Below are 25,842 nucleotides of genomic sequence, written 5' to 3'. Positions count from 1 at the left end.
AGGCATTGCTGGATCAAATGGTAGATTTGTATCACTTTAAGGTATCTCTATATTGCTTTCCCACAGAGGTTGAAATAGTTTGCAGTCCCACCAGCAGTGTAGGAGTGTTCCTATCTCTCCACATCCATGCCAACATTTATTGTTTTGGGACTTGTTAATAAAGGCCATTCTCACTGGAGATAAGTGATATCTCATTGTAGTTTTGATTTTCATTTTCCTGATGATTAATATTTTTTACCAAAAATTTTCATTTAAAGGAAATGGACTTTCGGTTCTTTTTAATGTTAGTATTTCTCAATTTCAACTGAATGGAAGTTAGCTTCCTATTGTAATAGTGGAGATAAATTCCAAATAGAAAAAATAACACATGTCAGAACACTGCATTACTTCCAGGTGAATCAAGCTGCACATTAGGAGTCTGACACTTAAATGTTTTTCTTGAAACTGTACACAATTGCAAAGCTGTTAATAATAACAAAGAAAAGTGTTTCTCCAAATATATTTTTTCTTATATTTAGTAGAATGAACACAAGAATAACCAGATTAAAGTATTTTTCCCTCTGGCAAATTCCAGGGAGGGAACATGGAATTTATAGAGATTTCTTCTGGAAAACCATGCTCTGCTTACATCTGACCAATGTGCTGTGCATCTCTATCCTCAACGTCATGATCCTTTTGCCTGCTGGTAAGTCATTTATCAGTCATTCATCCCTTTAAATGGTATCAATGTGTACATCCCAGTATGTGAGCTGCATCTATACCTGTATTGTATTTCTGAAAAAACGTTTTCAGGAGCAAAGCATGAATATGTTCAGAGGAAACCTATGATTACGGGTTATCACCATCATTAAATGAAAATCTGAACACCTGTCATAATCAGGAATATAAGTATAATCTCATTGGACATTTAGTAAAGTGTACTAGTCCTTAGGAATCATGAATTTTCCCAATGATGAAAAATATGGTGAAACTTAAAATTCTTTAAAAAAAAAAAAGGGATAACTTTTAAAATTCTTTTTAAAAAGGGATAACAATCTCACTATTTCAGAAACCAAGCATTCTTGCCACAGCACTGTTCCCCTAAAAGAACAGTTCCGTCACCCGGGATCTTAGCTCACCAGGAACCTCGAGCTCCTCTCTCAGGAAGCCCACTTGGAAGCTGCTCAGCCAAGGCGAGCATTCCCTCAGGTTCCCAGGTGGCTTCGAGTCTTTGTTCATTTTACAAAGCAGCGAGTTAGTAATGTCATTGAAGTCACTGAGCTTCATTCTTGGGAGCTTAGAACCTCCTTTCCCAAAGTGTTGATCAAATTCTTTTCCGAAGGCCTGAAATTAATAACAATTTACTGTAAAGATTAGCATTCAGTTTGAACTTCGTAAAAGGCCCTAAGCTTATGAATATTTGTAATAAACAAGTGCCTAATTATATAGTTTTCTTCTGTGTTTTTGAGATTTATAGTTTTGTGGATTGAATATTTTAATACTCAAAGCATCTGGAGCTGGTCTTTGCCTGCTTCTTGTGTTCCTTTAGAAGAGACATTGTTTGTGGTGACTTCCAGTTATAAATTTTAAGTTTTTAAAAACTTAGCAAAGTCATTTAATCTCTGTGTGCTCACTGTCCAGTCACTAGTCTACATCATTATGACGACACAGGCAATTAGGAACGAAGTTAAAAACAATAAAATAAAAATAAGTCACCTCTAATTCTTCATATAACCTGAGGAACATGATATGAGAATACTGCTTTCCTTAATAAGGGTCTCATAAGCCATTATTTTCCATCATAAACCAGTATAAACACCATTTAGATAATCTCTATTTCCAAAACAATTATTATTAAAAGTATTCTACCTTGGAATATATCAATTCTTTCTTTGTATTAATATTAGCCCCTACTCAGATATTTATTTGAATTATAATCCTGATAGCCAATAAAAATTAAACGATAGTACTACTAGCAGTAACTCTATACTTAACAAGACTTACTTGATCATCTTTAATTATTATAGAAATGTCTTTTACCAAATTTAGAACTAATGCCATAATATAAATCTGGTATAAGTGAAATATAGGCTCTATTTTAAGATAATCCACTATAGGAAAACTGACATGCATAAAACAGATTTATTCTTTAATTTATGAATGGGTTAAAAATATAGAAACAATCTGCAACTCTTAGAATACATGGAAAGATTAGCTACTTCCCAAACATAACCAGCACCAGCACCCTATCTGAAAGGCATGATTGCCCCTAAGGAGCCTCTAAAGTGAAATTTGAGGCAATTTGTTTTGGTAGATTATTATTTAAATTAATGCCAATTGTTTGTTGCTTTGGAATCAGGTATAAAGTTCTGGATAGATCTTCCAAGGTACAAGAAATTAAACTCCAAGCACACCTCATGTCTGGAAGGAACGGCGGCGGTGCTTCTGCACTCTGGGGGGGCCCTGGGTAAAGGCTGAATGTCGTTGTGCTCCCCGGCAGCTGGGAGGAAGTGCAGTCTCCACGGGCAGGTTTTTAGGGCAGTCTTATGGTGTCCAGCACACAGGGAAAGCAAGCGGACATGAATTCAAGGAATAGCGTGCCATCTTTATTGGGGTCTGTGTAGAATTTTTCCACACGAGGACATCCTCAGACTGGCTGAGGAGACAGGGTGTGCCGGGGAGCGGGCCAGGCCAGGTGGCTGCAGGATGAAGGGCTGCCGAAGCAACGCTCACGGGCCCACTGAGCCAGCAGACCCGGGTCCAGCGTCCACTCTGCCACCCTCCCCAATGACACCAAGAGTCACATGCTTAGCTCTAGCTTCTGTTTAGAACAAGGTTCAGCAAACCACAGCCCTGGAGCTACACCCAGCCCACTGCTTGTGAGGATTCTCGAGAGGATTTTGCTGGATGCTGCCAGCCACGCCCATCGCCACACAACGTCCAGGGCGGCTTTCCCGCTCTGAGGGCAGACACACGTTCTGGGGACAGTCTGTGAGGCCAACGCCAAAACCTGGGCCTTCACAGAAAGAGTGTGCAGATCAGTGGCTTAGGAGAAAACAAACTCTTAGACACTCTTCCAAATCCAATATTCTATAATTTTATAAATTATATTAATGTTGGCACATGAGCTTTAAGCAGAACTTATTTAGTTCATTTAACTACAGTAGGTATAGCTCCTGCTCTGAGACACTCACGTCCTCGGGGAGCAGCAGTGCTGACGCGACGTGGCACTTACTGCGTCATAAAGCAGAGGACAGAGGCCACGGCGCCACCTTCACTTGCAGGACATATCCCAGGTCACACCAGGCCACAGACAGTCCTGCATGTGTTGGCATTCATACCTTTAACTAAAGCTACCCCAAGTAGGGAAGATCCACAGGAATTGGTCTCCACTTACAAAATTTTATCATTCATTCATCTAAAGACACCTGTTTCATACCAACCAATATACTAGGTAGTGGAGGGACAAAGATGGATGAAACAAAACCTCTGCCTGCAAGTCTAATTCAGGAGGCGAAAAGGAAAGGAACAATTAAAGATCACATGGCTTTCCACTCCTGAGGATGGGCCAAAAGCACTAAAAACACATCTCCCCAGAAAGTCTGTACACAGCAGCACCATTTGTAAGAGCTAAAACGTGGAAGCATCCCAAATGTCCATTAAATGATGATAGGATAGACAAAATGTGGCACACCCAGAGTGGAATAATATTCAGCGATTAAAAAGGAATGAGGCACTGAGATGTGCCACAAGGTGGATGAACTTAGAAAACATTACTCTAAGTGAAAGAAGCCAGTCACATATTGCATGATGTCATTTATATGAAATGTCCCAAACAGGCAAATCCTTAGAGACAGAAAGTAGTTTGTTGGCTGCCAGGGACCAGTAATGGGGAGTAATCGCTGATGGGTGTGGGCTTTCTTTTCCTGGTGATGAAATGTTCTGAAATCGATGTGTGATGGTTTCACAACTCAGTGAATATACTGAAAATTACTGCATTGCATACTTTAAACAGATGAATTATGGGACATGTGACATATCTTAATTAAAAGAAACCATAAAGGGTAAAGGTCTTCCTTTGTACCATAGACTGTAGAACTTGAGAACTCTGTAAACATGGGTACAGAGACTTTTCCTCTATGTCCCTAAACTTCTTGAGGTTTAATGAATAAAGGCAGTTTGATCAAAATTGGGAGAAAACAAATCACTATGACGGAATGCTAAAAGAGAGACACTCTAATGTAAGGTGCCCTAGGCAAGACAGGAAGGAGCACCGACTTCTTTCCAGGCCCTCGAGTGAGGGGAGAAGGGTCAGGGAAGGCTCCAAAGGAGGATCGAGGTAATGCCAATGCCGGAAGGCAATGTCCAGACAGGCAGGGAGAGAGGGACCCGCCGGGCAGGGGAGTCCCCACATGCCCAGGCCCCTCCTCTGTCCAACTCCAGCACAACTGAGACAGATCTGACATCTGTCGTCTGCCGTACGACTCCCTGGGCTCGAGGAGCGGGCCTGTCTTCTCCAAGTGTCTCCTGCGCGCCCCAGGCTGTGCTCCGAATTGAGACGAGTGCTTAAAAACATTTATCAACTTATATAAGATATAATACAAACATTTTCTTGATCCAATATTCAAATCATTTAAAGAATTAAAAACACTAAACCACATGTAACCTTCAGATCTAAGAATCTGAGCAGGAAGTACAGAAGGTAATGAAACCCTAAGGCTTCACCTGACCCTGCTTATTATCAATGTTCACAGAAAGAATCAGATCTGAAGTCCTTTACAAATTCAGTGTTTTTAAACGAGGATTGTTAACAAATTGTCAAATGTAAACCCTGATCGTCACAATGATTCTGCTGTCATAAAGGCAGGCTTGTCCATCCATACCTGAATAAACTTCCTCCTAAAGGCCCCCAAGCCTGGAGCCCTCGGGTCACCTAAGGCTGCAAACATTCTTTCATACATTTTCTCAATGTTTTTCTTATTTGCAGGGGTTTGTCCTAGTTCAACTCTCATGTCATCAGTCCAGTCCTGTGCAGAATAAAAAAGAAAAAAATCAAGCTAGAATACTACTAAGTTTTACTCGAGTTCTATATTTTATGTGCTAGAAACTGTTATTACCTTAAAGAGCAGTTCAGGATTAGAGAGCTGTTCTAGGGCATTAATAAAATCTTGAATCACTCCTCCTTGATCCAATTTACTTTTAATCCTATTAAAAGAATTATCAAGTTTAGGTAATCAAACATCTTCTAAAGGTCAAGGCCTATAATATATATTAAAATGTATATTTTATATAACTATATGTAAGTATATAATATATATCATATATACACAATACTACCTATATAGTCCAAAGAAAGAGCAATTTAAAATTCCATCCATATTAAATGAGGCATAAAGTATCTATTTCTATCAATAGGTGAGGTTCTTAGATAAAAGGAAATCTTGCAACTGATGTTGACATTTTGATGTATACAATTTGATATATAGTTTCTGAAGTTATGCTGTGAAAGAAAATGTCACTTTCTTGATATACTTTCTTTAAAATCTTTTTCATTTTTTAAAAACAGCCCTGCTGCACCTGCCTGTGAGCTAGCACAATGGGCAGGGCCTGGCGGCAGCAGGTGACAAGTACATAACTGAGCCAACGACAAACCTCCACAGAAGCCGGGCCTTGCTCTTCCTCGTCTCCCCAAGACAAAACACTTGAAATGATGAGGCCAATCAGCTCATGACCAAAAAAAGTCTTGATGGAGTTGAACTGAACACTGTGCATTTACAAAGTATTCCTGTAGATGTGATGCACCAACACTCATTCAAAAACTGTATCCGCTCATGAAGTAACTCAGGAAGTGAACAGGAGAGCACTTCAGGACATCTACCGAGTCCTCATTAAGAAGAGGGCTCGGCCGGGCATGGTGGCTCACACCTGTAATCTTAGCACTCTGGGAGGCCCAGGCGGGAAGATTGCTTGAGCTCAGGAGTTTGAGACCAGCCTGAGGAAGAGCAAGACCCTGCCTCTACCAAAAACAGAAAAATTAGCCGGGTGTGGTAGTGCAGCTACTTGGGAGGCTGAGGTGGGAGGATTGTTTGAGGTCAGAAGGTTGAGGTTGCTTTGAGCTAGGCTGATGCCACGGCACTCTAACTCTGGCAACAGGGCAAGACACTGTCTCAAAAATAAAAAAATAAAAAGAGGGGTCTTCCTGTACATTTTAAATTAAAGGACAATTTAAGGAACTGATTTCATAAAGCATCTCATCTAGTCTGTCTCAACCAACAGAGTAATGACTGCGAGCATAAGGGCAGGATGCAGTGTGTGTAATGTTATAAGATAAAAAGTTGTTTAAAAAGGAGATAAATTCTATAACAAGTAGCATACTCAAGAGTCGATACATTCAACAAACAAATATACTTAAGATTTTCTACTCTTCAGTGACAGCCCTAATTAATTTGAAGACAAATAAAAGCTTCCATGTGCTTGCTTTTACCACATACACGTTTTTATAACCTGTAGTATTTGATCAACCTTATTTTTCTATAGTATCACCTTGCCACAAACTCCTTATTCTTACGACCAGCAGAAGTATCTCTGAAGGAATAGCTTTCACTGCTTATTGTAAATGAGTACACAATCGCCTGTGGGTAGTTGTCAGCAATCTCTTCCACGGTGTGCTGGACGGCCACAGCCTGCTCTCTGTCCAGTAAGGCCACCATGTGGCTGATCCAGCCAATGAACTGCCAGCAAGGAATGGAAGAAATCTAAAACACAGAGAGCTGGCACTTAACAAGGAACAAAACATTCAACATAACATCATCTTATTATAAAAGTAGCATGTCCAATATAAAAAAAAATCAGAAGTATTAAACAGTCTATCCTTCATCTCTTTTTCTGAGGCAACCACAGGATTCTCCCAGACATTATCTGTACACATATCCTCTTTCTATAAGAACAGAATCATACAGACTGTTTCTGATTTTTCTTAGATGTATAGACAGATTTATCCCATTCTTTTTTTTTTTTTTTTTTTTTGAGACGGAGTCTCCCTCTGTTGCCCAGGCTAGAGTGCTGTGACATCAGCCTAGCTCACAGCAACCTCAAACTCCTGGGCTCAGGCGATCCCCCTGCCTCAGCCTCCCAAGTAGCTGGGACTACCAGCAACTGCCACCATGCCCAGCTAATTTTTTTTTCTACCTTTAGTAGAGACAGGGTTTCAGTGCTGCTCAGGCTGGTCTCGAACTCCTGACCTCAAGTAATCCTTCCAATTCAGCCTTCCAGAGTGCCAGGATTACCGGCATGAGCCACTGCACCTGGCCTATCCCACTCTTTTTAACAGCTGTGTAGTATCCCAATTTATTTAACTACTGTTCTATAATGAATATTTAGGGCATTTTCCAATTGTTTGCTGTGACAAGTAATGCTACAGTGGACATTCCTATACACATGACTTTGTACCTGTGCTATATACCTGAAGGATAAATTCCTAGAACTAAAATTATAGTGTGAACCTTAACAATCATTCACATTATAACAACTATAAGAAACACTACTAGATTTACTTCCAAAAAGATTTTTCAACTTTTCATTTCTAAAAGCATTAGGCTGACTACAGCAACCTCAAACTCCTGGGCTCAAGCGATCCTCCTGCCTCAGCCTCCCGAGTAGCTGGGACTACAGGCATGCACCACCATGCCCAGCTAATTTTTTCTATATATATTAGTTGGTCAATTAATTTCTTTCTATTTATAGTAGAGACAAGGTCCCGCTCTTGCTCAGGCTGGTTTCGAACTCCTGACCTCGAGGGATCCACCCGCCTTGGCCTCCCAGAGTGCTAGGATTACAGGAGTGAGCCACCGCGCCTGGCCTCTTTTCTTTTCTTTTTTTGAGACAGGGTCTCCCTCTGTCACCCCACCTAGAGTACAGTGACACCATCATAGCTCACTGCAACCTCTAACTGAGCTCACACCACCCTCCCGCCGTGGCCTCCCAGAGTGCTGGCATCACAGGTGCGTGCCACCTGTGGTCCAGCATTTTCTTTTTCTATATAAAAGTGTCAAATTATTTTCCTTCATGGCTTCTGGTTTTTGTCTCTACTCCAAGACCATTTTAAAAATGTGCTCATATTTCCTATAATACTTTTAAGGTGTTATTTTAAAAATAAGATCTGCTGTCCCTGGAATGCCGGCATGCGTGGGGCAAGCTTCCCAACTGATCTGCGAGCTGAGGCAGCAGCAGGAGTGAGGATGAGATGAGCCACCCCACACCGCTCCCGTGAGTGTAGACTGAGACTAGCTGCCCACCACAGGTGTCTACCAGGTATAATGACAACACTAGCTGAATACTCCATTTATTTCCTCACAAATTCAAAGTGTTATTTTTATCATATATCAATAAAATATCATTTTGGAAAAAGCCAAAATCATAATAAAGTTATTTAACTATTTGCTTACTTATCTTTAAGAAAAACACTTACATGCTGCATTTCTGAATTTACTTTAATCTCCTGTTTAAGACCTATTAAAATGCCCACCTTTCAAAATCCATGCAGTGGACCCTGACAGTCACACTGAGTCCCCACAGCTCAGGGATCAGTACTGTCTACAAACTCGCCGTGTGAAGCTAACCGAGTGCCATGTGACCCTTTCTGAACTATGACATTCTCAACTCGGACTGGCCCTATTTCCAGTTACGTCTCCAAAAGGGGCAGCTCAGGAGCCTTTCGGACAGGCCTAACCTTGTGCAGGTGAAGTCCATGGAGCCCTTCCAGACACAGACTGAGCCCGAAGGACAGGAGTGCAGCTGGCGGGCAGCCCTGGGTGGGGCCCAGGGGCAGGTTGTGTGGAGGTGTGTAGCCACAGGGCTGCCGGTGGGCACTATACTCGCCAGGAGGCAGAGCTGAAGCCGCTCATGCTCCCTGGGCTAAATGCCAGCCTGAGCGTGAGGCACCTGCAGACGTCACAGACCACAGCTGGGTCTCACGGGCAGCAAACTGCTCCACACAGATCCCGTCTTCGTCCCACTCAGACCCACCTCCATCCACTTCCGTGGGTCCTTGCTCAGTGTTCTTACTGACACCCACAGAGGAGAGAGGGTAAATGTGAACACTCTTTTATTCTGTTTTTAGTTACCTATGCTCTTAGACTGTGGCAAGACTCAGTGCTGGCTGGGCAAGGCTATAATGTATGCATTGGGCACACAAGCACGTGTGGATAGAAGAGTTTGTAAGTTCTATAAAGTCCTTTACCACTCACTGGAATAAAAATACCAACCTCTTTTGTCATTAGGCTCAAGGTCTCTTCTGGATACTGTTCTATAATCTGAAGTAATCTAGGAAACTTCATCCTGGCTTCACTGGAATTTAATTTTAAAGCTTTCAACATTTTCTCCACCACAAGTGCTGGATATGCCTGTAGTTCCACAGAGCTAGTACCTACAAAGACAGCAAGTAAGAAAGCAATAGCATCTCCACTTACACAGAAAGTGTAAGTTTAACAAGTGATGACATTTTCCTTTTTTGGCTTATATTTTGTAGTATGTCATTGTTCTCTTTCTAACTACCACTTCAGGTCAACACCCCCAGATGTGTTTTTGCATCTATACTCTGAAGCAGCACCTGGCGCAGTAGTGCCATTCTGCATGAGGCACCGTGGGCTGGCTGGTTCCCAGCATCCTGGGCTGGGAACATACAGGGCAGCTGCTGGCTGAGGCTGCCACATGAGTTAATAAAGCATACATTAAGCAAATGGAAATCGAGGAGACAGCTTGACTCCATTCAAGTGCAGGTCACTTGATTGGAGACATCATTGTCTCTTCAAAAGACAACAGATTTTTCTCAGAATATTTGTAATTTGAAAACAAATAGGAAATCAAAAGTATCTACAAAATTCTTACGACTTTACACAGACATAAAGGAATACTAACTTGCTTTTATCTTTTGCAATTTACCTGACCAATTCTCTTCCTCCTTGCGGAGCTGTTGGTCACAGAAATCCACCAGCGTCATGTAGGCATCGACCACCCCGGCTGCAGGTCCACGGCCCCAGGAGGAAGGCTGGGCCTCCTCAGCCATCTGCACAGCCTCGGAGAGGTGACGGAACACTCTCTGGTACAGACCCGCAATCACCTGGAATTCACAGAGACCTCAGGAAACCTGTGAGTGCAACTGAAGCTACCTCAAAGAACTCTACTTTCCACTTGTCATTCATGAGGCATACACGAATCCACATCTCCAAAATAACACTGGAAATGAGTTAGCTGGAAAAAAGAGAGCCTGCCCTGGTTGTGAAGGAGTAAGCAATTCCAGCAAGATCCTGAGCACATAACAACCAGCCAAACGAAGAAGCAAGCTGGGGTAGGCCAGACAGCCCACGAGCCGCACAGAGCCAGATCAGGTCACCAGGGGCTGTGCAGCTCTACAGGAGCTGGGGAGAGGTGGAAGTGGCTTCTCATGGTCTATGTCCTGCACAGACGGCAACATCACAGAGGGAGAAGACCAGGCCAGACACAGCGAGACAAGGAAGAAACAGGTAACCACTGAAAATGCAAAATAATCTGGAAAGAGCTAAGCACAGCAGGTACCAAATAAACAAGCAGAAGGGCTGATCCGTCCCACAAGCTGAATGGGACATCTGAATGGCAACTGATGGCAAAATTTTGTTAACAAAATTCATGAAAGAACTGTCCACATCAATCCGATGAAAATTAGAAATTTCTCATTTTTAATACTGAAAAATTTCTATCACTCAAACAGAAAACACATGGAGTGTGTCAATTTTCCACATAAGAAACCTGGCGGCTGTAATCCTAGCACTCTGGGAGGCCGAGGCGGGCAGACCGCTCAAGGTCAGGAGTTCGAAACCAGCCTGAGCGAGACCCCATCTCTACTATAAAAAAATAGAAAGAGGCCGGGCGCGGTGGCTCACGCCTGTAATCCTAGCTCTCTGGGAGGCCGAGGCGGGTGGATTGCTCGAGGTCGGGAGTTCGAAACCAGCCTGAGCAAGAGCGAGACCCCGTCTCTACTATAAATAGAAAGAAACTAATTGGCCAACTAATATATATAGAAAAAATTAGCCGGGCATGGTGGCTCATGCCTGTAGTCCCAGCTACTTGGGAGGCTGAGACAGAAGGATCGCTTGAGCCCAGGAGTTTGAGGTTGCTGTGAGCTAGGCTGACGCCACGGCACTCACTCTAGCCTAGGCAACAAAGTGAGACTCTGTCTCAAAAAAAAAAAAAAAAAAAAAAAATAGAAAGAAATTAATTGGCCAACTAATATATATATATAAAATCAGCCGGGCATGGTGGCACATGCCTGTAGTCCCAGCTACTCGGGAGGCTGAGGCAGGAGGATCGCTTGAGCCCAGGAGTTTGAGGTTGCTGTGAGCTAGGCTGACGCAACAGCACTCACTCTAGCCTGGACAACAAAGCAAGAGAAGGGGGAGGGGGGAGGGGAGGGGAGGGGAGGGGAAACCTGGCGGTGCATAACTATCAAATATATTTTAAAAAACACAAAGGGACACGCTATTACTTTCCTATAGCCGGAAGGCTGCCCATTAAAGACACACACAGGACACAAACATAAAACGTTCACGCTTCCAGTATTCACTACCTTCTCTGCATCCTCTGAACTAGATCCAGAGAGCTCCAGAATTCTTCTAGCCTCGCTGTCCTCAATTCCAGTGAGGCAGGCTGGCTCACTGCTGAGAGCATCAGCTATGATCCTGCAAGCTGTGCCCAAGAGAATGTTCTGATCACGGAAAGCCAGCATGTTTTTGCTTAAGTAGCTTGAGGTGTTGCTCTCATCTGTTAGATTAAAAAAAAAAAAGCAACATAATTTTTTCCTGAAATTAAAAGAAGAAATTCATAGTGTAAAAAAGTTGTTTTCTGTTAAGAAATTAATCAAAATAAATCTTCAAAGTACAGGAAACAGACTTCAAATACTGGCTAGGGAATTTCTTAAACTTATTTATTAATAAAAAAATGTTAGAAGTAACTGCAAAGTCCATGGAGGCTTAGCAATTAAAAGTATGACTTAACTTTTTATTCAAGCATCATCATTCTGCATTTTTTAAAGCACCTAATTCTGTCTGTTGCAAAGAATAAAACATGGCTCTTATCAATGCATTGGTGCATAGACTCTAATAACTCAGAGTAGATTTTACAACTGATACTGGAGCCTACTGCTGATAAAGCAACAGACTCAGCTACATATGAGGTTCTAGTTCCACTTCTTACTGTGTGGTTCTGGACAAGGAGCTCAACCAGCCCTGGTCAAACCCATAGCATCCAGAGGTGCAATGATGTGTGAAGAACTAGCACACTTGGCCAACAACACATTCTGCTTGTCCAGGGTCTAACAGTTCTCTGCCAGAGCTGTGCCAGATACAGGACCACAACTACTGGCCCTACTTATCACGCCAGGCTGTTACAAACTATAACCATACTCTAACTGTAAATTATTCTTATTATTGTACTAATCCCACCAAAGAAACCCCTATAAAATTATTTAAGCAATCTAAGGATGACCTGCTTCTCCTACTTCTCTTTTTCAGACAGGGTCTCCTGTGTCGCCCAGGCTGGAGTGCAGTGGCATGGTCACAGCTCAATGCAGCCTTGAACTCCTGGGCTCAAGTGATCCTCCTGCCTCAGGCTCCCCAGTAGCTGGGTCTATAGGTGCGCACCACCGTACCAGCTGATCCTGGGATCAGTATGCAAACACTGCTCTTCTTGGCACCTTTACTAAGGCTCCCCCTCCGGTACTATGCTCTGTTTTGCTGGAGAGCCATCTGGGAGGACAGCGGGAATGTGTGTGGCCACCCTACCACCATGCACACACGCCTGACAAGGAGCAGCAGGGCAGGAGGACCCATGCCTGGGAAAGCACTTCTCCCTTAGTTTAACATCTATATCATCAAGAAAAGAGAAGAACTAAGGAAGACAACAGCTTTTCTTGTTTGATTTTTTACATCTTACATGCAAGTTTAGAGTTTTCAAACTAATTAAACTATTAGACCCATAATTTGGTTAAGTATTAAAGAGAAAAACTTTAATTTCCATTTTATTTTATAGGCAAAGAAATAAAAGCTCCAATGTCATATTCAAGAGCATGATTAGAACACAAAGGACCCCCACCCTTCACCCTGTTCCCAGGGAAATCACATCATTCTGTACTGCACACTTGGCTAATTAACTAAAATTTTTGTAGGCAAAGATTCACCATCCTAAAGTCAGATTTACCTCCCTACAAAGATTTACCTAATGTCTTTGTTTCTAAAACAAAGAATAGTTATAGAAGATATGCAAGGCATCATATAAAACAGCATGCTAAATGTGTGTGGATGACAGCAGTCTAATTACCCAACAGAGACACTGTCTTCAGCATGGCGAGGATCTGCTCGGGGCGGCGCTGGGCCCGGCTCCGGCCCTGGCTCAGGCGGCAGTAACTCTGCACCCACCTTACCAGCCACTCCTCTCGCGTCTTCGACTCTCTGCGCAATTCCTTCAACAGTTTCATGGCAAGTGAGAAATTGTTCTGTATTAACAGAAGAAAAAGAAAAGTGTTATGCTGACACATAGGCGGCAGTTTAGAAATGAAACTGCTTCATAAAGAAGGTGTTAAGTGACCCACCTCTCCTTTGCACAAACAACTGCCTTAGGATAGCTGGGCTCATCTCCTTAGCTTCAATTGGGCAGCTATCTTTTTATCATTGGGATATAATTCACATTTAAAGAGTAAATTCAGTATTTCTAGTATATTTACGAAGTCTGGCAACAACCACTACTAACTAATTCCAGAACATTTTCATCATCCCAAAGAGAAACCCTTTGCCTATAAGCAGTTACTTCCCATTCTGCCTAGCCGTTGGCAACCACTCATCTACCTTCTGACACTACAGATTTGCCTACTCTGGACATTTGGGGACAGCAGCATCACAAAACAGGTGGCAATCTTGTGTCTGCTTCTTTCCCTTAGAACGATGCTTTCCAGGTTTGTCCCAACTATGCCAGGTGTGGGTGCTTCGTTCCTCTTTGTAGTTGAATAATATTCCACTGCGTGGACACACCACATTCTGTCCACCTACTGATGAACATTCGGGTTGTTTCCACCCTTCCAGCCACTTTAGGTAATGCTACTGTGGATACATGTGTGTAAATTTCTGTGTGCTTTTGCTATTCTTGGGTCTACACCTAGCAGCGGGACTGCAGGGTCACATGGCAACTCTGTGTTTAACTTTCTGAGGCGTTGCCAGATTGTTCCCTCAGCAGATGTACCGTTTTGCATTCCCACCAGCAACGCGTGCCAGTTTCAGTGTCTCCGCATCCTTGCCAACACTGATGCAGTCCATCTGCTTGATTCTAGCCACGCAGTGAGTACAGAGCAGTATCTCACTATGGCTTTGATCTGCATTCCCTGATGAGTAGTGATGTTGAGCATCTTTTCATGTGCTGTTGGCCATTTGCATATATTGTCTAGAGAAATGTCTACTCAAAAGTTTAATTGGAGGCGGGGCACTGTGGCTGACGCCTGTAATCCTAGCACTCTGGGAGGCCGAGGCGGGTGGATCATGTGAGCTCAGGAGTTCGAGACCAGCCTGAGCAAGAGCGAGACCCTGTCTCTACTAAATATAGAAAGAAATTAGCTGGACAATTAAAATATATATATAGAAAAAATCAGCCAGGCATGGTGGCGCATGTCTGTAGTCCCAGATACTTGGGAGGCTGAGGCAAGAGGATCGCCTGAGCCCAGGAGTTTGAGGTTGCTGTGAGCTAGGCTGATGCCTAGCCCAGCAATAGAGGGAGACTCTGTCTCAAAATAAAACAAACAAACAAAAAAAACACTTTAAAAACAAAAATAGAAAAAAAAGAAAAAGAAAAAGGAAAAAAGTTTAACTGGGTCATTTGACTTTCTGTTGTTCAGTTGTAAGGTGTTCTATATATATTCTGGATACCAGCCCTAATCAGATACATCATCTGCAAATATCTTCTCCCATTATTTAGACTGTCTTTTCACTTTCTTGAGCATATCATTTGAGACACAAAAGTTTTTAACTCTAATGAAGAACAACTGACCTACTTTTTATTCAGTTGCTTGTTATGTGCGTCTTTTAAATTGTGTACATGTACTCTAATTCTCTCCCAAGTTTTAAGAGACATTTTCATTGGACCTCGGTCTTCCTAATTACTGCCCTTTCAACCATCCAGGCTAGAAATCCGCATCATCTGCAGCCTTGCCCTCTCATGACACCCAGTGCTTCCCGTACCCCACACAGAATCTCTCATGCTCTGCTCAGCTCCACCCCCACCTCCTTAACGTGGACAGTCTCTCTCTGCCTCTGCTTTCCCCTGGGCAGCCAATCTTCCAGTGAGTGGACCAGCATGCCTAGAGAGCCTTCCAAGGGGTCCCAATCCCTACAGCACGGGTCTCCAGCTGTCCGTGGAAGCCTGAGTGCAAGGTGACCCCTGCAAACCCACCATCATCAAGAGGCCCTGCAACCCTTCGAGGGAGCAGACTCTGCCCTTCTCAGCACCTCACCTTCATGTTTTGTGTGCATATTTCTTAGCATCTGGAATGCCTTTCCTCTCCACAACCAAGCCCTTCTGCTCCATAAAGCAAACCCTAGATCAGACTTTTTAAACTTTTTAAACAGGGGGCCAGTTCACTGTCCCTCAGACCGTTGGAGAGTGTGCACCGTGGGCCCGGGATGAATCGGCTGCTAAGCAAGACAGGTAGCAGCGGCAAAAACACCCCGAAGGCAGGACAAATGTGCTAGGCAGCCCGCATGTCCGCGGGTGATAGTTCGCCTGCCCTGCCCTTCCCTGCTCTCTTCTTCCCGCACACTCCTGGCTTTGCTGATACCTCTGCTTCTCACCCACCTGTGCTGCTGTGGTCATGCGTGCGGCCCTACCACCCACTCTCTCACTAGACAGTGACAGTGAGGGCAGGGGCCGTGTTCCTCCCTTACCATGACCCCAGGCTGCCTCACCACAAAACTCGGAAGCTCAAATCACCCCTCTGCCCACACCCTGCTCTCTCTCACCGGATCTCTGCTCTGCCTGCCTCCTAACCTGCTTCATCTCTTGGGAACCGCACCTCTGCTCTCTGGTGCTGTTCTGGGTTGGGTTTTCTGTACTTTGCAATATAAAAATTCCTAATTGATATGATACCCATCCAAAGAAAAATCTGTAAATGAGCATTTAAACCTACAAAACAGAAATATTAATTTTTTCTACTAGAATAACATCCTTTGCTTTGCAATAGGAATCAGTAGAGGGTCATTAAAATAGCAAGCCCCTGGTATATTCAAATATGATTTAATACATCCAAATAGATAATATACAACTTTTAAGCAAAGTATACTTAATATCAAGAAAGGGCCTTATTATTAAATGATAGATTTCCACAAACTAAACCTAAAAATAATTTGTAACTGACTGCCAAGGATTAGTTATGTTAAATGAGATCAAATCTCACATTAAGTTTATTTGCTTTTCAAATAATAGATACTAATCATTTTGAAATGATCAATAGGCATATAATAAACTTTAGAGGCTTTCTGGCTAATTTTAAGTAAGTGTCTCTTCAAGTTTACTTTATTACAAAAGGAGAAAGAAAATACTATCTACTTAATTATTTTTAAGCTTCAGATTTTAAAGAAAAGCTACGTGAGGAAAGATGCTAACTCAGGGAGCTCTGAGATGGAGCGGATGCAGACTGAGCGCCGACCTGACCTGCTTCCTCGCACTGTCTACCATCTCCATCTTCATGGAGAACTTGCAGCTCCTGACCAGGGAGCCGACACCTTCTTCCTGCTCGGGCGCGTCCCTCCTAGCCCTGGCGTCTCCGTCTCCATCCACGTGCATGCTGTCATCATCTGGAAGACCCGGCAGCTTCTCCTCTATTTTGCTAAGAAAGAAACATCTACACAAAACAAAGAAAAGGAAGGCTTAATGTCAGACTCATGAAAGAAAGCTTTGACAAACGGAATCTACTGGATAGCAGTTACAGAGATAAACCCCACAGTTAATACATGTTTGCTCATATTTAAACCATAAATGTACACTCTCCCTTTAAATCAACTCTTTAAAAGATCACTAAAAATACTTCAACAGAATTTTGTGGATACCAGTTAGCACTTCCAGAAAATATAGCATTCAAACTGACAATTTTCCCTCTTGATGAATGGTAACATACCCTGTGTTGAATCAAAAGTCATTTTTCTTCTTTGATTTGTCAATCTAAGTTCATATACCCAAAGGTGAAAAACGTAAAGCTGCAAACAGGCTATAAACAATCAATGAGGATTTTAAAAGATAATGCTGGGCTGTTATATAATTATTTTTATTTATATAATAATTTACACATGTGACCTTAAGTATTTTATTTTCATTAATAATAGTACCACTGACAAAGGGCCTTAACATATAAAGTCCACCCCTAATCAATAATCAAGTAAATTTCTATTGTTCATCCAGGGACTGATTTCTAATTTTCCTAGAAATACTGAGAACAGATAAACCAGCATGCCTCACACCTCTCTTTTGTTTCTTTTTTCTTTTCAATCTACACTTCTCACCCCAAACCAATATGCACTGCCTCCCTCAAAAGCTGCTACTGTTTTTAAGCTTGCACTATTTTTAATCATAAAACTACACAGATAAAATTGGTACAGGCCAGGCATGGAGGCTCACATCTGTAGTCCCAACACTTTGGGATGCTTGAGGCCAGGAGTTTGAGACCAGCCTGGGCAACATAGCAAGTCTTGACAAAAAACAGAAAAATCAGGCCGGCATGGTGGTATATGCCTACAGTCCTAGATACTCGGGAGGCTGGGGCAGGAGGATTACTTGAGCCCAGGAGTCTGCGGTTACAGTGAGCTATGATGACAACACTGCACTTCAGCCTGGGCGACAGAGCAAGATCTTGTCTCAAAAAAAAAAAAAAAAAAGTGGTACAAAATGGTGCTTGATTAATATTGGAAGAATATGAGGACTAATGAATCCATAAATGTCCCTGCCTGTATGACCTCAGAAAGGGCAGAGGTGGGCAGCAGCAGAGGTGGACACCCAGTTACACAATGCGCAGGGACCCCCCCTGAGCTGTCAGGAACACGATCAATTTCAGGAGCAGAGCTGGTGAAGGAGTCCCATGCAGAGGGAACAAGTCAAACAATGGGAGAGAAAAGCTATATACTACATGGCACGTTCTTGCATCAAATCGAGGAGCACAGAGCCAGGAAAAGAACCATCTTTTCTAAAAACAACGGAATCTGGCTGTGGCATGGCACCATGAGCCCCTATGGCTCAGCCCTCTGTGGATAACAACCAGGGACTCCAGGTAAAATAGAAACTATTAATAAAACTCCTGAGAACTCTGAGGGTAAATAAAAGATGTGCAGGAAAATGGAAAGTGGAAGGGTCTGCTGTTGGGAGTGAGTTTCTTATTTCTTCCCTTTATCCATCTGTCATGTGGGTGACTGCAGCTATGAGGTGGGTGGCAGCTCGAGTGACTGAGATCCTTAAGGGAACCTGGAAGGCCCAGGCCAGCAGAGACTGCAGGCAGAGCCCTGGCGGGAGAGACCAGAGCAGGGTCCTTCCGTTCTGCGTGTGAACCCACAGGCCTCAGCCTGCCCTGGATGTGCACATGCAAGGTGGGCTCAAAACGGTGTAGGGAAGGCTTCAAGACAGACCTGAGATCTAAACCGACAGAAGCAAGACAGAGCCTACTGTCCAAACGCAACTAGGCGACTGCCTGCCAGAGAATGACAGAGAAGATCCCAGAGCCGACACCAGAGACTATAGCACCTCCCCTCATCTGCGGTTTTGCCTTCTATGGGTTCAGTTACCTCTAGTACAGTGTAAGGAGATATTCTGAGAAAAGAGAGAGCCCTCATTCACGTAACTTTTATTATAGTATATTGTTATCATTGTTCTATTTATTATTATTGTTTACTCTTAGCGTGCCTAATTTATAAATTAAACTTTCTGATAAGTATATGTTTGTATAGGAAAAAACAGTATATATGTAGGGTTTGGTATCTCATGGTTTCAGGCACCCACTGGGGTCTTGGAGTGGATCCCCCCAACACAAGGGGGCGCTACTGTATTCACAATGTCTAAGTTAAACTTCAAAATCAATTAATAAAAGCACCAGGAGAATGTATCAGATATCAACTCTAAGATGACCCACACGTTAGAATCATGTAAGGACCTTAAAGTGCCATTTTAACTATGCTTTAAGAGATCAAGAAAAATATACATGAAATAAATGAGAAGGTGAGTATCTCAGTAGAGAAAGAGAAAACATAGAGAGAACAAATGGAAATTTTACAAGTGAAAAATACAATAGCTGGTATACAATATTTACTAGATAGACTTCACAGAAGAGCAAGTAAGGCAGAAGGAAATGATAGCTAACTTGAAGACAGATCAATAGAAACGAGCTAACTTGAAGAATAAAGAGGAAAAAGACTGAACAAAAATGAACAGACTCATGGACCTATGGAACCACGGGTTGGTCTATGTGTAACTGGAATCCCAGACAGAGAGAGATATAGGAATTGAGACAAAAAGTATTTAAAAACAAAATGAGGCTGGGCGCAGTGGCTCACATCTGTAATCCTGGCACTCTGGTAGGCAAAGGTAGGAAGAATGTTTGAGGCCAGGAGTTCAAGACCAGCCTGAGCAAGAGCAAGATCCTGTTTCTACAAAAAATAGAAAAATTGGCTGGGCGTGGTGGCACTCGCCTGTATTCCCAGCTACTCGGGAGGCTGAGGCAAGAGGATCACTTGAGCCCAGGAGTTGGAAGCTACAGTGAACTATGATGATGCCACTGCACTCTAGCTGGGGAGACACAGTGAGACCCTGTCTCCAAAAAATAAAAAAAAGAGAGAGAGAGATAATGACACAAAATTTCCCAAATGTGGTGACATAGATGTACAGATTCAAGCAGCTCAGTGAACCTCAAAGAAAACCAACCTAGATACATCATAGTCAAACTGCTGATAACCAATGATAAAGAAAAAAATCTTAAAAGCAGCTAGAAAAACGACACATTACATACAGGGCAGCAGCAATTTAAATAACCATGACTTTGACTCCTTTTGGAAGCCAAACGATACTACTGAGAGTATACAGACAATCTCCCCAGAATTCTACAACCAGACAAAATATCCTTCAGGAATGAGAGTGAAATAAGGATATCTTCAGAGAAAGAAAAAACTAGCAGAATTCATCACAGGTAGATCTGTAGTACAAGAACTGCTAAATGAAAATGACACCAGGAAAATGTGGATCTCTAGGATGAGCATCAGAAACAGTGAGTACACAAAGACTGTTTTCTTCATACATTCTTTAGAATATGTATGACTCTTTAAGGTAAAATTATAGTATTATTTAGTAGTGTTTTCATTGTATCATTAATGCATAACAATAAAAGGACATTTCATCAGGAAGACAGCATTTATCTATGTGTATGTGCCTAATAACAGAACCAAAATACAGTAATTAAAAACAAAATTAAAAAGAGAAACACAATTCTACAATCACAATAGAAAATTTTCATATCTCTATCTCAACAGTGATGGCACTAGAAAAACAAACACAACAGTAAGACAGGTTATAAAAATACTACTTACCACCTTGATCTAATTGAAATCTATAAAACAGTATATCCAAGAACCATAGAACATACAAGATTTTCAAGTTTACAGGGCACATTTACTAATATAGATCATTTCTTGGGCCACAAAATAAGTCTCCATAAAAATAAAAGGACTGAAACGATAGAATGTATTTTCTGACCAGAAGGGAATTAGTTTAGTAATCAATAAGATAGCTAGAAAAACTACCTATTTGGAAATTAAAACACTTTTAAATATTTCATGGATCAAAAATGAAGTCACATGAGAATTAGAAAATATTCTGAATGGAATAACAAAAACACAACATACCAAAATTTGCAGAATGCAGTTAAAGCCATGCTTAAAGGAATACATGTAACTTATTAGAAGGAAGAAAAGTTATAAAATCAATGATTAAAGTTTCCACCTTAAAGAACTGGAAAAAAAAAAAAAGAAAAGTAAATTTAAAGTAAGTAGAAAGAAGGAAATAGTAAATATGAGACCAGAAACCAATGAGACCACAGAAATCAATGAAATAGAAACATCCTATCTGATTTCAAGACTTACTAAAGTGACATTAATGAAGACAGTTTGTTATTGTAAAAAGATATAAATCAAGAACTAAAACAGAGCATCCAGAAATAGACCAACACAAAAATGATCACCTCATTTTCAAAAAGGAGCCAAGGTAATTCAATTATGCTAAGAAAGACTTCTGAACAAAGTAGACTAGATAATCATATGGAAAAAGTGAACATCTATCTCATACCATGTCAGGAGTTAGCTACTCTCCCAGCAAAACAGGTTCCAGACAGGATCGTCACAAAAGATTTGGAAATAGTAGAGACGGAGAAATAATAGAGACAGAGCCAAAGTATAGTTTAAAGTGATGGAAGAGTCAAGGGTCCTCCAGCATTTCCATGAGCTGTGAGGCCCTGAGTGAAATCCCACATCAGTATTTACTGGTATAGCAATTAGTTGTTAGTAGTTACACATTTATGTTACAGATCATCCATTTAGGTTTCAAGGCTCCCCAAAAGTTTCTAGAGATCCCTTAATTCTATCTATGTGAGCAAACGGTTACAAAATTTTTCTAAGATAAACTTCTAAGCCCTAAATTAAGAATAGACCTAGCTGAGTATACAGGTTAAAGATAAAACTGCCAATTAGTAGAAAAGCTAAAACTGAAATACAGATCATATATTTCTTTATCTAGTTTCTCATTAACTGAGACGTGTTCAGGAGTAAAACAGGAACTGTCCTTGAGACTAACTGGTTTTAGCTGCAGGTGTCTGCTGGGCTGGCATTCTTTGATCAGTCAACTATGGGGTTAACTATGACCCCATGCCAAGCTCTGTCTTACACAAACACCTGTGCTGATCTGCAGGTCTTGAGACAGGCATGCTTTGCATTTGCCTCTGATTGGTGAGATGTCCTCCTTGTTGCTAATAAGCAGCTTCTAGCTTGTGAACTAACATACTCACAGATTCCTTCAAGGCAAAGCCCTGCAAAACTCCTGGAACCTTTTATGTCTCTGAGCTATATATCCCAACAACACCATCCATGAAAATTATCTTCCATAGGCCAGGCACAGTGGTTCATATCTATGATTATAGGACTTCGGAAGGGGGAGGATTACTTGAGGCCAGGAGTTTGACACCAGCCTAGGTAAGACTGTCTCTACCCAAAAAATGTTTTTTAATTAGCCAGGCATGGTGGTATGCACCTATAGCTCTAGCTACTCAGGAGGCTGAGGCAGAAGGATTGCTTGAGCCCAGGAGATCCAGGCCTCAGTGAGCTATGATTGTGTCACTACACTCCAGCCAGAGTGACAGAGCAAGGCTGTCTCTTAAAAAAAAAATTATCTTCCAATGGATCATAGACCTAAATGTGAGAGCTAAAACTATTAACATTTCTAGAAGAAAGCAGGAGAATCACTTTGAAGGGAAGCCTTGAAAATCAGCTTGAAGGGGCTCCCACAGGCCAAATCTGAGACAACTGAACACAAAATAAATGACAGTAATGTATTATATCCCATTAAATAAAACTGAAATCCATGAGTCTATTTTGATAATTTTTTAAAAGTAAATAAATAAATAGACTGGAGAGAGAGGAGGGTGCTTCCATACAATAAAATGTAGACTGATAAACATGAATGAGTGGTGGAGTTAGAAATTATTATTTTGCAACCATGTTGTTTGGGCCAAGAGTGATCCACAAACTTGAAATACAGAGGGGCAAGTCTTATCAGAAGGAGGACATCTGCATGTCTCAAGGCATCCCCCACATTACTTAAAGACTGGTATTATACAGTGTGGAGACCAGATGATATTTGAACAAGACAATCAAAATTACTATCACCAGTAAAAGGCAGATGGATACCATACCCACCCATGATGTGCTAGCTGGAGAAGAAAGAGTATTCTGGCCAGGGCTGGGTCACCTGGGTCTCATCATGAGTACGTAAGACAAACCCAAACAGAGGAACATTCCTTAAAAGCATCAATGTCATGAAAGACAAAGGAGGGTTAGAAATTGTTCCAGATTAAAGGAGGCTAAAAAGACTCATGATCTAAATGCAATATGTGATTTGAGATTGGATCCTGTCCTAGAGGGGGAGAAAATGCCACCAAGGACATTAATTGGACAATTGACAAAACTCAAAGTGGGCTGTAGATTAAAAATGAAAGCATGGAAGTTGATCGTTGAACTGTGATGATCTAAGAGAACATTTTTTTTCTTAGGAAATGCAAAATAGAGGCATATAGAGGCACATAAAGAGGCAAAGGGGCTTGGGTGCACTGGCTCACGCCTGTAATCCTAGCCCTTTGGGAGGCCAAGGTAGGAGGATAGCTTGAGGCCAGGAGTTCAAAACCAGCCTGAGCAACATAGCTAGACCCTGTCTCTACAAAAAAATTTTTTTAAAAAGAGCTGGGCATGGTGGTATGCACCTGTAGTCCTAGCTACTTGGGAGGCTGAGGCGGGAGGATTGCGTGAGTCCAGGCATTTGAGGCTGCAGTGAGCTATGACTGTGATACTGTACTCCGGCCTCGGTGACAGAGCAATACTATCTTGAAAAAATAAATTAACTAAAAATTTAAAAAAGTGGAAAAGGGACGTGATGTGTGCAACTTATGCTCAAATGGTTCAGAAAATAAATGTATATGTCTGGGAGAGAGGGAAAGAAAGCTAATGTGGCAAACTGTTAAAAAAAATTGGGCATGAGTCTGGGTAAAAGGTACATAGGAGAGTACTACTTATAACTTTTCTGTGGACATCTGTGCAAGATAAATCACAACCTCTCTGATTCTACTGCTTGCTCCCTAAAATACATGGCTGGTTATCTGCCCTGCGGAGTCCATAGGGTCCCCACAGGAGCAGATGAGGACGTGGAAACGGTCTGAGACCTGGGATAGTAATACACAGTTGTGTAATGCAGCTGGGAGGCAGGAAACAGAAGTGTCAAAAATCTAAGTTTTAATAATATAATGATGAGAGTCATTACTCGGTAGACTTCTTTGCTGTCATCCCACTAATTAAAGTTCAGCCGTAATAAACAAACAGATGTACACTGCCCTGCCTCTCTTGCCTCCCTCACTGCCAGAGCCTGGGCATGGCCACTGCAGTGCCACGGCGCCCCAGAACCAGGATCCTTCTGCAGACTGCAGGGCAGAGGGCGCGCTGCGGGTGGGGAGAGCTCCACCAGAAGAGCTTCGCTGGGAAACAGGCAAGACGGGAGACAGGCAGCCACACCAGACGCAAACCCCACATTTCCCTAAACCACTGGCGAGAGGAAAAACCACTCCAGCAATTTCAAAAGAGAATTCACCTTTGACTCAAAAGGACTACATCTTACCGATTTGTGATGATGTCATCCCAGACGTTCATTGGGTCCATTTTAGCATCTGGATATCTGTTTGTCCAGGTTTTTAGGAGTCTCTTAAGGGGAACTTGAGACGATAAATTGCCTAAAAATAATATTAGCGGATGATCACGTCCACAGTTCAATGACAAGACGAATGGACAAGGTGAGGTAGTTATTAGTGAACAGAAAATCAATCCAAACTTCTGATCCAAATTAAAATTAAAAATCTCGTCTTTCCTTTCATAAAAGACAAATTTACCATACTAAATCTAAAATATTCTGAAATTAAAACTCAATTGTTGTACCTCCTAATATTTTGAAATAAAAATTATTAAAAAAAAAAAACCCGAAAAACACTCAATTGCTTAAGGATCTAGAGTAAAGATAGAGAAAATAAACATATACTATTCTTCTTACATTTACTATGGGTCTACAATCCTTCACCTGCAATTTCAAAATCTAAAAAGCACCGGAAACTGAAAAGATTTTCATAGAGTTGCAGCAAATTTTCCTGATGGCAAAATCAGGATCTTATTGGCAAATGGCTACTTATCCAGTCTTTGTTTATGCCACTGATGTGAACACTCACGACTTAGGCCAGAGATGAATCGCTGTGTTTAATTACGGCATATTGCTCCAGCCCCTGCCACGTGCACACATTATATTCCTAATATCCCAAATGATCTGGCCTCTAGCCACATGTAGAAGACTGAAAGAGAATCTGCACCCATCACCTCTCACAAAAATCAACTCATGGTGGATAACAGACTTAACCCTAAGGCAAGAAACTATAAGAATTCTAGAAGAAAACGTTGGAAATATTCTTCTAGACATTGGCCTAGGCAAAGAATTTATGAAGAAGACCCCAAAGGCAATCACAGCAACAACAAAAATAAATAAATGGGACCTGAACAAATTAAAAAGCTTATGCACAGCCAAGGAAACTATCATGAGAGCAAATAGACAACCTACAGAATGGGAGAAAATATTCATATGCTACCCACGTGATAAAGGGGCTGATAACTAGAATCTATCTAGAACTCAGAAAAATAAGCAAGAAAAAAAATCAAACAACCCTACCAAAAAGTGGGCAAAGGACATGAACAGAAACTTTTCAAAAGAAGATAGAATAATGGCCAAAAAACACATGAAAAAATGCTCAACATCTATCTCTAATCATCAGAGAAATGCAAATAAAAACAACAAGGAGATATCACTTATCTCCAGTGAAAATGGCCTTTATCAGAAAGGCCTAAAACAACAAATGTTGGCATGGATGCAGAGAAATAGGAACACTCCTACACTGCTGGTGGGACTGCAAACTAGTTGAACCTCTGTGGAAAGCAATATGGAGATACCTCAAAGAGCTACAAGTAAAACTACTATTTG

General features: G+C 41.8%; 1 protein-coding gene across 4 annotated transcripts in view; it reads right to left on the bottom strand.

The window, feature by feature from the left end:
• The window catches only part of PRKDC (protein kinase, DNA-activated, catalytic subunit), a 159,173-nt gene that overhangs the window by 11,038 nt on the left and 122,293 nt on the right, over positions 1-25,842 (bottom strand). For all 4 annotated transcript variants that reach the window (XM_012790025.2, XM_012790027.2, XM_076005322.1 and 1 more), the window contains 10 exons: positions 24,445-24,556; positions 16,699-16,888; positions 13,327-13,501; positions 11,579-11,772; positions 9,919-10,096; positions 9,243-9,403; positions 6,523-6,734; positions 5,097-5,184; positions 4,863-5,006; positions 1,119-1,323 (listed from right to left, as the gene is read on the bottom strand). In XM_012790025.2, coding sequence (XP_012645479.2) covers positions 1,119-1,323; positions 4,863-5,006; positions 5,097-5,184; positions 6,523-6,734; positions 9,243-9,403; positions 9,919-10,096; positions 11,579-11,772; positions 13,327-13,501; positions 16,699-16,888; positions 24,445-24,556 — 1,659 coding nt within the window. The remainder of the gene's footprint in view (positions 1-1,118; positions 1,324-4,862; positions 5,007-5,096; positions 5,185-6,522; positions 6,735-9,242; positions 9,404-9,918; positions 10,097-11,578; positions 11,773-13,326; positions 13,502-16,698; positions 16,889-24,444; positions 24,557-25,842) is intronic.

Source organism: Microcebus murinus, chromosome 7 (assembly GCF_040939455.1).
Source record: "Microcebus murinus isolate Inina chromosome 7, M.murinus_Inina_mat1.0, whole genome shotgun sequence".
Lineage (NCBI taxonomy): Eukaryota > Metazoa > Chordata > Mammalia > Primates > Cheirogaleidae > Microcebus > Microcebus murinus.
The sequence above is the reverse complement of the archived record's forward strand: the minus strand, read 5'-3'. Positions and strand labels throughout refer to the sequence as shown.